This window comes from Anarrhichthys ocellatus, unplaced genomic scaffold (genome assembly GCF_004355925.1).
Source record: "Anarrhichthys ocellatus isolate YVR2014 unplaced genomic scaffold, GSC_Weel_1.0 scaffold43, whole genome shotgun sequence".
NCBI lineage: Eukaryota > Metazoa > Chordata > Actinopteri > Perciformes > Anarhichadidae > Anarrhichthys > Anarrhichthys ocellatus.
This window is the reverse complement of record NW_022280073.1, coordinates 1,709,186-1,723,671: the sequence shown is the minus strand read 5'-3', so window position 1 is coordinate 1,723,671 and position 14,486 is coordinate 1,709,186. Positions and strand designations below refer to the sequence as shown.

Sequence of the window (14,486 nt, the reverse complement as noted above, 5' to 3'; positions counted from 1 at the left end):
GTGTGTGTGTGTGTGTGTGTGTGTGTGTGTGTGTGTGTGTGTGTGTGGTTAAACCCAGAGTGTTACTGAGTGATATCCTGTTAGAGTTAGCCTCCAGGCTGAGGTTTGAACTGCCGGCTGTGGGCGGGACCCTGGAGAGGGCCGAGGGGAGAGAGAGGAAGCAGGGAGCAAGCTGAGCTAAAAGGGAGCAAGATGGAGGGGAGATAGAACATTAAGAAATGACAGAGGTCACAAACAATCCTCATGTGTTATTGAATGTCTTTTCCCGCCCTCTCTCTCTCCACCCACCTTCCCTCTTTCCATTTTTTCATCTCCTTCATGTCTGTAGGAGGTGGTGGTGTGTGGCCACTCTCTGGAGGTGAATGTGACCAGCAGTCTGGATTTCTACCTCAGCGTTGCCCAGGTGCAGCTCCTGCAGCAGCTCCTCAGAGAGAACCTGGTGGGGATGGACACTCCTGAGAAGAGCTCTGAGGTGCGTGTACTGTAATCAGCAACAATCACTTCGTGAAGTGCTACAGTTTGACTCGCATCCACATACAAATCACTGCAGGGCTCAAAAAACACAGTTTTTCCCGATCCACTCGCCCCTAACTATCGCCCCTCGCTATTTTGGGCGAATCCGACACATTTAAATATTTACTCACTCAGAGCGAGGCTGGTTCTCTAATGTGGCCTTAGTTTACGGCACCGTGCTCAGCTGCTGCTTTCAGGGTCCTCTCTCTATTGTTTACAGGACAGGGAGCTCCCAGGCGCCGTTTGCCCCGTCTGACCGCTTAATAAGGCTTTTCTAATGGAACACAATATAAAAACATTTACCAGCTGTGGTGAGGATGGGAGTCGCAGAGGAGGGAAGCGGGGCAGGGGACAGAGGAGGGGGGGGGGGTTAATGGGATGAAATGACGCCAGTGGTTTTACTGTTGTGTCCTCTTTGGATTCATTACGGGAGGAAGTGTGTTACTGGCATGCAGCAACTGCGTCAGATGACTCAGAACCCGGAAAGGCTTCTGTGAAGTGATTCTTAGGAACATTGCACAAGAGCAGTGATCCCTCGTTGTTTAGTGTTACCACTGACAGTCCTGTAGGAACTAATACAAGCTCAGTCTTTTGTCCAAACCAACAACATTAAAACAAAGGTTAAAATGGACATTAAAAAAAATAATACCTTTTATTTATAAAGTGCTTTTCAAAACAAGTTAGAAAGTGCTCTACATACAATTTAAAAAAAACTATAAGCAAACCGTTTATAAAGTATTATGATCAGAAAAAATAGTAAAACAACCGTAAAATCAATAAAAGCCAACTCTGATATAGTGAGTTTTAAAAAGTGACTTAAAAAACGATGTGTCAGCTTCCCTGATCTCCTCCTGCAGGTCATTCCACAAACAGAGCTCAACTTACTGCAATATTCAGATCACGGGAGGCTCAATAATTGTGAACGGCCAAATTTGTGTAATTATTGTGGCCCTGCAGGACGTCCCAGCCGACACGTCATGTTCTAAAGACGAATGACAACATCTTTGTTTGGTACTGATCCCCTCAAAAATCACACCATAATCACTTTTATATGTTTTTTTAAATGAAGATGAGAATAATGATGTACAAATCATCCTATTGCAATATCAGTGAAAATAATCGCAGTTTGATATTTTTTCCCAAAATGGTTCGGCCCTAACATCAAGTCAGTCCGCCTGTCAGATTTGTTACTACGGTGAGAATACGTTGTGTGAAGTTTGCGCACTGCTTTACGTATTCATATATTTAGTTATTTATACAGTCAGTCCGAAGGAGGTGCCTGCTGTGCATCTGGTTCTGATTTGGGTGATCTCGGAGCCCTCACCCCTGACTCGTAATGATTCATGGCTCGATTCTGTTGAGGGGCAGCTAACGGCTGCAGAGGGTTCATGCAGGTTCAAGGCAGGATGAGAGTTCAGCAAGCAGCTATTCAGGGAGGTCCACGATTGGCAACGATGTAGAAAAAAACATTCATCTTTACTCCGTAAAGAAAGGTTGAAGTTTCTTTCACCTTTATTTCTCAAGGCGGTGTAAACTGAGCATCTTTTCCAGCTTCACACACACACACTGTTCCACACATTCACAGAAAACCTTCCTCTTATGATTTCAATTTTCGTTGCATTTATGCGGTGCAACTCCAGCCGGAGGATCTTGGGATTAAGGGTGTTGCTCAAGGGCACTGCGGCAGAAAGTGTGTCTTTCAGCCATGTTTCCCAGTTTATCCAGAGACGAGAACAGTCGACGTTTTGTTCTGAAAAATCACATCTAACCGCTGTGTTATTGCTGCCTTCAGCTGGATTAAGTGGAATTGAGATGACCCATAGGTCCAGAGTGATGTAATATAATGATCATCCATCCGCTGTTGAGAAATGGAGTATATATGCTTGGGAAAATTCCTCTCTGCTTTCATTTAATATTCACTTTTTGGTCACAGTTGTTGGGAACTCTCACTTTTTTATTTTACTTTTATTGTGCCGTATTAATTTCAGGTGCATTATCCCATGTTCCTCACCCGTCAGGGTTTTATAGTAGGGCCATTATGGAGCGCAACAGTATCATTAACACTGAGGTCAGTCCGTGTGTGTCTTCACCTCGCTGCAGCTGCAGAGCACGGAGGTCACTCTGAAGAATTGTGCTCTGGCTTCGGCTCTTTTTGGACACTCTCTGTAAAACTATTTCTACCTCCGTCCGTCTCGGTGTCGTCAGCCTTTTTGGCGGCCGCCTCTGTCCGGCTGCTTGGCCCCGGAGCCTGCGGAGAGGGGAGATCAGTGTGTGACTTAAAGATGTGTCTCTGGTCTCCGCGGGAGCTCATTCTGCAAGCTGCAGAGCCCTCTAGTGGCGCGTTCAGCTACAGCACGGTGACGCCTCTGTGCTCAGAGGGGGCTGCTTCTCTTCACCAGCAGTGTGCTCTGCCAGCAGCCTGCTGTCTACCCCCCCCTCTCACACTCACACATTAGACACAGCACCATCGGGTTGTATCAGTAGTATGTGTGCTGACATTGTTTGGAGTAGGACTTTGGAACAGGTGAATGCTTTTTGATGTAGCTAGAAATCAAACAGATGCCTGTCCACCCCCTGCTAACAGCTTACAAATAATAATCATAAAGTTCAGATGTATTTCCATTGCCAGTTTCCACAATATCACAATCTGGATTCTGTGTTTTTTATTTTCCAAACCTAACTTCCGTAATGATATTTATAGTATTTGACAGTTTTGTTTGTACTTCCTTTATACAACCTGTTCAAAGGATTCAATTAGAAACAGGTCTTGGATCTCAAGCATCTGGTGCAGGGGGGGGGGGGGCTGTTTTTGTTGTTGTGCCTCAATAAAGCACAGTCAGCGCTGTCCCCGGCAAGAGTTTAAATTAAACACCGCTCACTCTCTCATTTCCAAATCCTTTCCTTTCTTGTTTTTAATTCTTTTTTTCCCCCTTCTCTCTCTCGCTCTAGACATTTAGACATTTTGAGAACATGCTTGTTCTCCACGATCCCGGGCGCTGATTTCAAACGGTTCCCATCTCCCCTCACAGCTGTGTTTTATTGTCTGGGTTAATGAATTTGTTTTGCAGGGGCTTTTTGGGTTTTCTGGCAGTGGTGAGGCGAGCCAGGCACGTGGGCTGTGTGTGTGTGTGTGTGTGTGTGTGTGTGTGATTTCAGTCATGTTTTAGCCACTGAGCTGTGCTTTGTGTGAGAATCTGTCCACACACATACGCACTTTTATCATGACCCTTGCATGCATACAGACGTTGTTATTCTCCTCAGACTCTGTGCATTCGGTGTCATGGTAGCTCTTCGTCCACAGTTTTGATACCACTTAAAAGCTGATTGAGATGCAAATGCAACATGATTTCGAAGCAGAGTTGTTGCTCTGTAAGTCGGTCGCGTTATCAGGATGTTTATTGCACCATTAGCTACGGTCCGTCGCAGGTTGACCTCATCTCTGTATTTATGTTAATGATGATAAAGCGACGCTGGGCTGAGATCAGGCAGCTTTCAGCAGCAGGAGGTCCCACAGACAGGGGGGCCGTGAATGGAAGACAGAGCAGCCCTCCGACACTCATCTCGCCACTCTGTCCTCGGGCACCGTCACCCGGCAACTCGAAAAAGTGTACACCCTCACACGCATGCACACACATGCTCCCCACATTGTCGCCATGGCGACCGCCTGCAGCCTCTTATTTGGGAGCCAGCGCTGTGATACTGCTTCATGCCTGAGCAGCTTGTTTGTGTGTTGGTGCTTCAGCTTCGCTGCGAAGTCAGTGACTTTGCGTGGAGAAGTTTGCAGATCTTCATCCAACCGCCACTTGTTACTTCACTTCACCCACCTCGATGCCCCCCGCTCTTCTGGGTCGATTTTAGATAGTATCCTCTCACGGTCGGCGCCACTGTCATGCACTCGCCGCAATGACAAGCTCCCAAAGTATTTTAGTGATGTCCTACCAAACTGGTTAAGAGCCAGAATAGAGCTTTCTATTTAATTGCTTCCATCATCCCATGTTGGTTCGTTCCTCTCTTGCTCTCTCTCGCACACACGCACACACATGCACACGCACACACTCGCACACGAGCAGAGGCAGCCCGGGTCAGCCATGTGCTCGTACCACAGTGTGAGAGGAAAATACCCTCTGGTGCAGGGGAAGTCCCGCTCGGCTTCATCCTCCACCTCATCCTGGGATGATTACACGCATGGGAAACAGGGCTTTAGACTTCCTCCAACACGCATGCACACACACACACTGATGCCAGTGCACGCACACACACTAAGGCAGCACCCATGTTAAGGACTGAGGTATCAGGCCTCACAGGAACCTCTGAATTAGAGTTTTTTAGTAAACACACATGGGGGGGAAACCTCTCAATCACTCTTCCCCTTCTCCAGTTGGCATCGTGAGATATGCATCTTTATCTCCCACCCACTTTGTCGTTCCGTCTCAATCTCCTGAGGTCTCTTAACCATCCAGCTCTTTCTTCATTCCCCCTTTTGTTTTTGCCCTTTTTCCTCTCTTTTCCATGCTCTTCGTCTCCTCTCATTCATCTTTTTTTCTTTCCTCGTGGGACTGGCACAGCTCCTGGTTGGAAACATGTTGGCCCTTCCAGAGCTGGCTTGTTTAGTAGCTTCAGCTGGCTGACAGTGGAGAGGGTTCCTCCTCTGGAGACAGATGGAATGTGACAGTCTGTAGATTATGATATTACTGTCCCATTACACGCCTGCATTAGGGATGCACTCTCACCCAAAGCTGGACTGATGCAGCACCATAGACAGCGTGGGTAGGTGGCCAGCCAAGACCGACCGCCACGAGGAGTGAATTCACAGAGGGCGCGAGCGCTCTGGTCGGTTGCTGGTTTGGTTTCTCAGTGGGTTTGGACTGCAGTTTTAGGTTGTTAGTGGGGAGGAGGCAGTGTTTTATTGAAGCATGTCTTTTTGTGTGCTCATCATCCACACAACCACTCTCAAATACAGTTTGAATATCAAGTTTGGCTCGATTAACTTTCGTAAAGTGAAAACACACTGTGAAAGAGTTAGAGTTAAAGTAAGACCAAACACAGAGGAGTCTCAGACCAGACAACGCTGTGGTAGCGACCTGTCAATCACAGTAAGCCCCGCCCTAAAGCATACCCTGCTTTATGGTCTATTTGACTCTAAATGGATCATCATTTACTAAATGAACATCATGCTGTTTTGAAGAAGACTTGAAACTAGAGATTGAGACCATAAACTCATGTTTACAATGTTTACTGAGGGAATAAATCAAGTGAGAAGTAGAGTCATTTTCTCATAGACTTCTATACAATCAGGCTTCTTTGTGCAACCAGATGTTGCGGAGCTAACTCTTTAGCTTGCAGGTGAATAGAACGATGAAACCCGTGAAACGAATGGAGACCGTCCTGCACCCCGGTCCTCTCTCCAGAGTCCTTCACTGTGGGAGAAGGGAAGCTCGGTGACCTATTCTCTCCCTGTTGTTTAACAACTCAGCTGTGGTTCACGTAGGAGTACTAGCTGAACGTCAAGAGCACATAAGACGGCTTATCTAAGCCATGGTGTTGTTGACGATCTTGGCTCAGCGAGCGACCTGGGGGCCCAGATCCTCGTCTGCGTATGTTTAAAGTAAAACCATTTCCAAGGCCGCTCCTCTCCGTGATGAGTGTTTCATATTGTCTCGTTGCCTTGAGAACCCGAGTTTCTCCATTCTCGACCTCCGATCCTTCCAGGACAGTGAGGTGTCTGAGGAGCTTTTATGTGCTCCGCCGGGCCAACAGAAACAGGGAGACATCAGATGCGAGTGTAAAAACTCCCCAAAGGCGCGGGAAAAAGGAACGGCCGAGAGAGGATGGTCCAGATGACAGAGAACACAAAGGGGGGGGGGGGGCAAGGAGTAAGGGAGAGGTCCGCGGAGATGACACATGACACAGTGAGAAAAGGCCAGTCGGAATCCGGTGTTTGTTTGGATTCCTGGCTCTGTCCGAAACGTTTGCCTGTAAATGTGGGAGCTGAACATTCGTCAGAGGTCGGCTCTCAACCAGGCCGCCTGGCTATTAGCCCTCTCTGAGGGCCGGATCTCTTTCACCCTGACCTCTTCCCATCCTGCTTAGCGCCGCTTTCCTTCGCCCTGTTGCTGCTCAGAGTAATAATAAATAAGGCTCCCTGCACGGCCATCTCCTTTTCCATTCTGGCTGCCTTACATCTGTTAAGTAAGCGTCGTTGTCTCAGCTTATCTTAAACACACATATTTTCATAGCCAGTGTTCATCTCGCTGCCCTTCTTTTGTTATGAAAACGTATCTTTTTTTCCTCTCTCCCCCCTCTCGTTTTTGTTCGTGTCTCACTGACCCTCCTGTGTGAATCAACTGCTAATTGACAGCCAGTCATAACAACTCACCTTGGCTGTTCAGCCCCCCCCCCCCTCCTCCTCCTCAAAGCATGGCCTAGGCACATTCTTAAATCGTGCCCCCCCCCTTGGAAACTTAATCTATTTGAGATCAGTAGCAGCTGAATTTGCTCTCCCCTCAATCGGTTTTGGCGAAATTGGCGTGAAAACTCCAGATAAAAATCACGGAGGTTGGAATTCTGTTAGGGCAGAGGGGGAAACAAACGGCGCCTTTGAGGAGAGGCAGCGGGCCCCCGCCGTGAACCCTAGGATCGGGTGTCGACTCAGGTGAGGAGGAGTCAGGAGTGCCCCCCTCTTTCTCTCTCTCTCTCACTCTCACTGCCTGCAGGGGAAACCGGGTCACACTCTCAGGGGACCAGTAAAAGCAGGGCACACCAGGCCAACTAGAGCAGACACATATGAACACACACCATGGTAGACTTTGTTCTGTGGAAAAGAGCTGATTGTTTTTTGTCTGAGAGGTGAAAAGAGGAAACTGTTGTTTTTTTTTTCTCTACACCTGTATAAGCAAGATTCCACCTAGAATAACAGGTGATGGAGAGTATTGAGTTCTCTCTCTGTGACTTACATGTTGTAGTAAAAACGTGTGTGTGTGCTGGAGCATTCAAGTGGTTTTTACGTGTGCGTACATACATGTTGTCTTTGACTAATACAAACATACAGTATCTTCACTGAAGTACCGCTGAGTTCCTCCTGGACTGATCTCATGGAGCTAAATATTTACCATGAAATGAAACCCTAAAGATTCACACATCGTTCCAGGTTTTTGGAAGATTTTCCATGGTTCCCGGCACTTCTGTGTCTATGCTACTAAATTATCCAGGTCGCATAGTGGTAAAATAAAGTAATAATGGACAATGTTGAGATATGAGTCAATATTTAAGTCTTTTTTTTTTCAAGCAGAAAGTCCAAACAATTGTCAGTTTCAGCTTCTTAAATGTGAGTATTGGCTGCATTTTCTGTTTTATTATTGTAAACCGACTTTCTTTGGCTCATGGTTGATTAAAACAAGCTCTGGAGTTTTGTGACGGGTATTTTCACTATAATAGACCAAACATTTAGAAAATAATCACCACGTAAGTCAATAATGGAACTCGTCATTAGATGCATCCCTAACTGTGAAATTATTTGATTTATTAATTATTATAATTTTTCCTTACTACTTTGTTTTTCTCATCATCATCAGATGATTGTTCACTTCTTTATCCATTGCACGTTTTACACACGTTACATAAAACAAACTACAGACAACAACTACAGTAAGAGACACAAAACTCAACCAAACCAAAAGCTAACTAAAACACCGAAAAACATATTTAAAGAAGAAAGAAATCAATTAAATTAACAAATTAATAAATAAATAAAAAGGGGGGAGGATGAGGGTGGTGTAGGAGAGGGAGGAGCATTACCTGTCTATTGCCAATCTTATTTAACGTCTATCTTTGGGGTAAATATTTTCAATATCAGCTCAAAGGTTAATATTTGTCCAAATTGTCCAAAATGGGTCCTATTGTGGATAGCCATGAGATTAGATAGATAGATAGACATTATTTCAGACTCAGGGTCCATAGAGACATAGATAGACTTTGGTGTATGTGACTGTTTCCATGTTCTTGTCCCCTGCTTCATGGCCATCACATGCTCTATCTAAAAAGATGAATGTCCGCCCATTTCATCTTGATCTAGTTAATTAATACACAAAATATTTTTTAGTTTCAGAGATTCTTTTAAGTCAAATAATGTTTTTTTAAACCTCTTCCCAACAGGGTATCAATATTGGACATGTGCAGAAGGTGTGTATAGTTTGCTTTCTGATATCTGTTTCTTAAATACATATTTAAAGAAGCATTCTTCTATGCATACCTCTAGTGCTGTCTCTGAATGTCTTTGTACATGAGGCTTGTGTAACCCGGCCCTGAAGCCCGATAGAGGCACGTGAACCCAAATGAAATGTAGGCAATGCGAAAGGAGACCCAACTGTAAAACGTCATTCTGATGTTCTGGATAATCAAGAGGTGGGCTTCATTCCGTACCTCACCTGTTTCCGTTTGTCTGTTTTGGAGCCGCTCCCGTGGTTCAGATGTGCATGACGAAGATGAATCATCAGGTGCACCTCACGCATTCCAACACTTGGAACGGTCCACCAGCTCAAATCCATTCTTGATAATGTGTTCATTTGAGATGCAGTATTTTGCCAGTGCTCCAGCCAGAGCGGAGTGTGTGGTGATGACTTTGTTCGTTTTGCACTTTAATGTATTACAGGTGTTCCCTCCATGTTCAACTGTGCTTCTGAATCCCACCAGTGCAACCTCGTGATCAGGTCTTAAACACCTGGAATTGCTCTTCCTTCTGCAATGTCCTCTTGACCCCTTTGTCCAATGCAGCAGATCATTTTTTTTTTAGTCTGCTTTCTTTTTGCCCCGATGTGTCCTCCAGTCTTGTCCTCTCTGTCCCCCCCTTATCGAGGCCCTCCCCGCTAACCCAGATGAGGGGGGGTTCTTGCGCCATTCTCCTTTGAGATCCTAACATACAGCACATCAGAGCCTTTGTCTCACTCAGCCCTGGGAGCACATCCAGAGAGAAATTAAAGGAAGATTACTTCAATCCTCCTCTTCTAATTTCAGCTCTGTAAATAGATGGCGGGTCCAGGACCGTTCCTGTCTTCACGCTGCTCTTTGAATTCGTATGCAACCTTATATGTGTGTTTTTGTGCTCATTTCTGAATGCGAGCACAGGCTGGTTAGTGTGTCCTCTCTTAGCTGTGAGTGTGTGTGTGTGTGTTGGGGGGCTGTCCACAGCAGCATCGCTCTCAGGCCTCAGCAGACCACCTGGTCTCACCCCCTACACTTCTCGCCCTGTCCTGCTCCCAAACGGCCTCACCTCACCTCGGGTCCACGTTGTTTCCCCCGTGACCTCGTTACCAAAGCAGAGAACACAGACCGTCGCTGCCAGGCAGCCGCTTCAGAAGACCACTTTATGACCTAATGAAAGGCACCTCCGCTGCTTTTTTGAAGTCCCTCAGACGTCTGCTTTGCTCGAACCACCGAGGCCCCGCACTGAACACAATGCAGTCTGAAGTCTCTTTTGTTGTTTGTTTGTTGAAAACATAATGCCAAAGCTAATGACGTTAAGTTGAAAAGCTTGGATGAGTGATCTCGAGGGCCAGGCTGAAACCTGATGATCGTTCTGCTGCATGGCTCTCTGCTGTACTGTCTTCACTGCGTGCGTGCCGCTGAATCGTGGTGCTTTGCCACACTGCACTTTACCCACGACACAAACAGTGACGCAGGGAAAGAAGGCTTGCATTGAAGCAGTGCTCTTACAACTAATTCTTGTCATGGAGAGTAGAAAATATCGATACCCTTGGGTACCACGATTTATCATTTGGCTCTACTCCAGAAAGGAAGTAGTGTATGGGCACACCACTAATGTTTTTTATGCATAATGCTGGTGTTTTCTTTCTACTACACTTTAATTCCTAAATATAGATTTAAAAATCTGAATATATTGCCTTGCTTACAGTATGGCAATATATTGTATGGTATCCCCTGTACACAGCCATACAATATTGGTAAGTTAAGTCAGACACTTCATTGTCCACAATGTGAGGAATTGTCTTTGGCTTCACCACAATCAAGAAGACTTAGACTATAGTAAGAGACAGTAAAAACATCGGAGGTGCTTAGAGTTTAATCATATGCAATCAAATACAGTTCAGTCCTGTAGGCTACGATTAATGTTTAATAGTTTAGTTGAGTTTGGGATTTCTTGTAGACATATTTGGTTGCTCATGATGGCGTAAAGTTTCTTCCTGGGGAAGACAATTAAAATTGAATGGATGGGGCAAGTGCACTTGTTGTGTCCCGAGTGTTCTCTTAGGTGTGCGGTACAGGCCTGCTGCTCGGTTGCATCCGCGCTGTAGACATTTAAAGTCAAATTGCGACACTGCAGAGCTTACACATTCTCTAACAAGCTTCCCCGCAGCATGTCTCACAGTAGCTCACCCACAGTCAGACACCTCACACCCCACAGCTTTCAGACGCCACCGTCACCATCAAGCCCACCTCATTCAGGGACTCCTAACCGGAGCCTGGATATTAGATTAGAAAATGACCCCCGCACAAATCTCTCAAACCAAATAGGGACAGTGACAGCTAATGAGAGCCAGTTGTTCTCTACTCCATTCCCATGGAAAGAAAGAAAGTAAAGAAAGTCTGACGATGACTCTGCTGCTGCTATAGAGGCCAGGATCACAGCAATTAATGACGGACCCCAGGGTGCCTCACTTTCACTCTTCTTGCAGCGTTTCCTCTAATCCCACCTTTCTCCACATCTGGCCTTCATCGTACTTTAATCAGTCACCAAATAAAGTGTTAGCAGTCTGGCTGCAGTTGTCCGGGGATGTAAGACAAGGAGTTATAATCTAGATGTTTTTGTATTTCATGTAGAGGGGCCATTCATCCATTCATCATCCGCATTCTTCCTGCCAAGAATCTCTCCGTTGAGCTTTAGCCCCCATGATAACTCTATCATAGAATTTCAACGTCTCCGCTGTCCCCGTTTTGTTTACTATATGGCCGATAAATCTTGTTTATCGTCAGTGATGGACGCATTTGGCGATAAAGTCCGCGTGGCAGCATCCGGTTCCAGCCAAGAGATTATGTGGGATGAGCCGAGAGAGGCTGTGTATCATTTCTGAATGCTTGCATCATGACGGTGGAGCCACTTCCCCCTTTGTTTGTTTTCACTAACACACTCGTGGTGTTGATCTAGAAATGGTCTTCTGGCATTGTTTGAACGCTGACTAATAAACCACATCGTGCTTATACAAACAGCCAGTGTTATTGTAGCGATACGGGGCAAATTTCAGCGTGTCCTCTCAGTCATCCCTAACCCCACCATTGGATGTGATAGGCGGATCCCAATCAGGGTTTTTCCGTTTAGATTGGTGCATCCGTCGAGGGTGACGGAAGCAATAAGTCTCCTGTCAGAAATCATTCTCCATTGCCAAAGCTTACGAGCGGTATGGTGGGTTTGGCGAGCACGGGGAAGGCCTCGGTCTCGAACCCACCCGCGTTGAGCGTAACGCTGCGGCCTGCCGAGTGTCAGAGCTCTGGACCCAACTCCACTCTACTAAGCAACGGCAGTCTGCCTTGTTTGTAAGCAAACAAACATCATGTGCAGAACGGTTTTGTAGTTCAATCAATTCTAAAACAGAGGCTTTTGGTCTCTACATCTGCCGGAGCCAGGTTTTTGTTGAGCAGCACGCTGCAGCTCCACCAGATGGACCGCATTAACGCACCCTTTTCGCAATTTTCATCTTTTCATTCTCCAGCCTTTTTATCAGTTTGCATCTTTTGTTTCTGGGCTGAGGCTTTGCCAAGTCGTAAAAGCAGCTGGAAACATCTCTGTATTCACGTGTCCTCGTCTGTTCATCTTTTTTTTTCTTCAAATTAGGTGTTTCACAGGCATTCCTCTATGTAGACCAGACATGTCATACTCCTCACCTCTCCTCCAGAAGGTCTTTCCGGATGAAAAAGGGTTCCAGCTGACCCAGAGCTTTAGGAATGTCAACGCGCATGAATTGTTACTGTCACACGGATGTTTGCTTCCCCCCTGTACTGCATGTCACGAGGCATCAAGGGAAGAAGAGAGTGTCCAGCAAAGTAAGCACAATAATCTCTAATTCTGTCCAAAGCACAGACTGAGGGACTACGGAGAGAAGAAAAAAGGACGTTGTCTCTGGTGCTGTTAAATCCTGCAGGAGCAAACTCACCCACCAGCATCACCGGGTGGAGGGAGCTTGTTAAAAGACGGCCCAACTGTGTTTAAAATACAGTTGACAGTCCCTCCGAAGCACTCGGCATCCATTTGAGAGCTCTGGGGTCGCGACCTTCCGCTGCCTCTTTGTTGTGGTTCAGTTGAAGTGCATAGCAGGTTGCCTTTGTTATTGGAACAAAGTTGAATGTATTAAATGACCGCCTTTGATGCCCTTTTTTTTCCGCTTTGTGGTCGCTGTTACGGCGCACAAAGAGCGGTGACTTCATATTATAAATGTCTTCCCCCCTCTATTTCCCTCCAGAAAATGAGAGAATGAATTGCAGCCTTTATGGCGTTTGGTTAAGTATTATTGTTATTATTTTGGTTTAAGATGAGGTATTGCCGCATTGAGGTTTTCCTCCATCAGCACAAAAGCTCAGAGGCCTGCTTTTCGGCTTTATGGCCCCGGTAAACAATAGCGGGTAGCACAGCAGGGGCCCAACCTGTAAACTCTGATGTAGTCAAGATACAGAAGTTAATTTCCACGCTGGCCTCTCCTGCAGGCTAGTAGCTCAACTGAATGGTCCTGTCAGGGACATTTAGTAATATGACTTCCAGGTTTTTCAACAGGACTTCTACTGTAGCTACAAGAGAACATGGGGGGGGAGGAACTGTGATATACATTATGCAATTTTTCAACGTGAAATGATTGAAAAGCGGGGACATGATATAGTTAAGTTAAGAATTGTGCCTGTAATGTGTAACCCACATACAATTCTCTAAATGTCACTGACCTGTTTCACTCAACACTAAAGTTCTCTTTATACCGCGCTGGCTTGACCTTCTGCCACAATTAGCACTGTTGTCACTTCCTAGTGATGTCAGTCCACCAACCTTTCCACTCGGCAGCACTTTGATTATGTCACCATCCAGTATCCATGCACTGTTGTCATAAGCCTGTCATGTGTTTTTAGTGGCATATTGTACTTTTTTCATGCTGTCCATTCATATATCTTTTAAGACATCCTACAAATACAGTGAACGTGTATTCATTTATTTTTCTCTGTTTTTTTTGGCTCCCTATTCGGGTGCTTTTTATGAAGCTTTTGTTTTATAACCTAGACTTCAGTGACGATGTGTGGCTGTTAAATGGACCCTCCTGAAAGGAATAACGGTCACCTTTGTTACCGTGACTTTATTTATTACATTATTTCCTGTCAACTGCCATGAACTTCTATATCTTAAAACATCCACAATTGTATGTTCCCTCATCTCTGAACCCCAAATTGCAGCCCACTCTTCATTCATCTGGAAACGATCAGCCGCGTATGTGGTATTCTCGTGTAAAAAGGGATGTTGTCATGTTTCAACCAGCCGGCCAACACCGTAATCGGGTGGCATTAGGACGATGTGACATTTGCTTCCGCACATTAGCCCCCCTCTGGCCAAGCTGCTCCGAGGTTACGCTGACAGAAATATGGGGTCAGAGGTCGGTATGGATGCATTCCCACATGATCGGCATTTGGGAGACTCACGCTTTCACACGTTGGGGATTATCCTCCTTTTTTTCCAGAATGTTCTGCCTCGAAACTCTTGAGGGGATGACCTCATGATGTGTGTGTGTGTGTGTGTGTGTGTGTGTGTGTGTGTGTGTGTGTGTGTGTGTGTGTGTGTGTGTGTGTGTGTGTGCGTGCGTGCGTGCGTGCGTGCGTGCGTGCGTGCGTGCGTGCGTGCGTGCGTGCGTGCGTGCGTGCGTGCGTGCGTGCGCTCGCTCGCTCGCTCGCTCGCTCGCTCGCTCGCATAATCACGAAGGTCAGAGAGAGATTGC

General features: G+C 46.1%; 1 protein-coding gene across 1 annotated transcript in view; it reads left to right on the top strand.

Annotated features, from left to right (window-relative positions):
- vps13b (vacuolar protein sorting 13 homolog B) overlaps positions 1-14,486 on the top strand; it is a gene marked incomplete at its 5' end in the record, with an annotated part of 268,784 nt that overhangs the window by 194,290 nt on the left and 60,008 nt on the right. Inside the window, 1 exon segment of the mRNA XM_031868606.1 lies at positions 329-472. Coding sequence (XP_031724466.1) covers positions 329-472 — 144 coding nt within the window.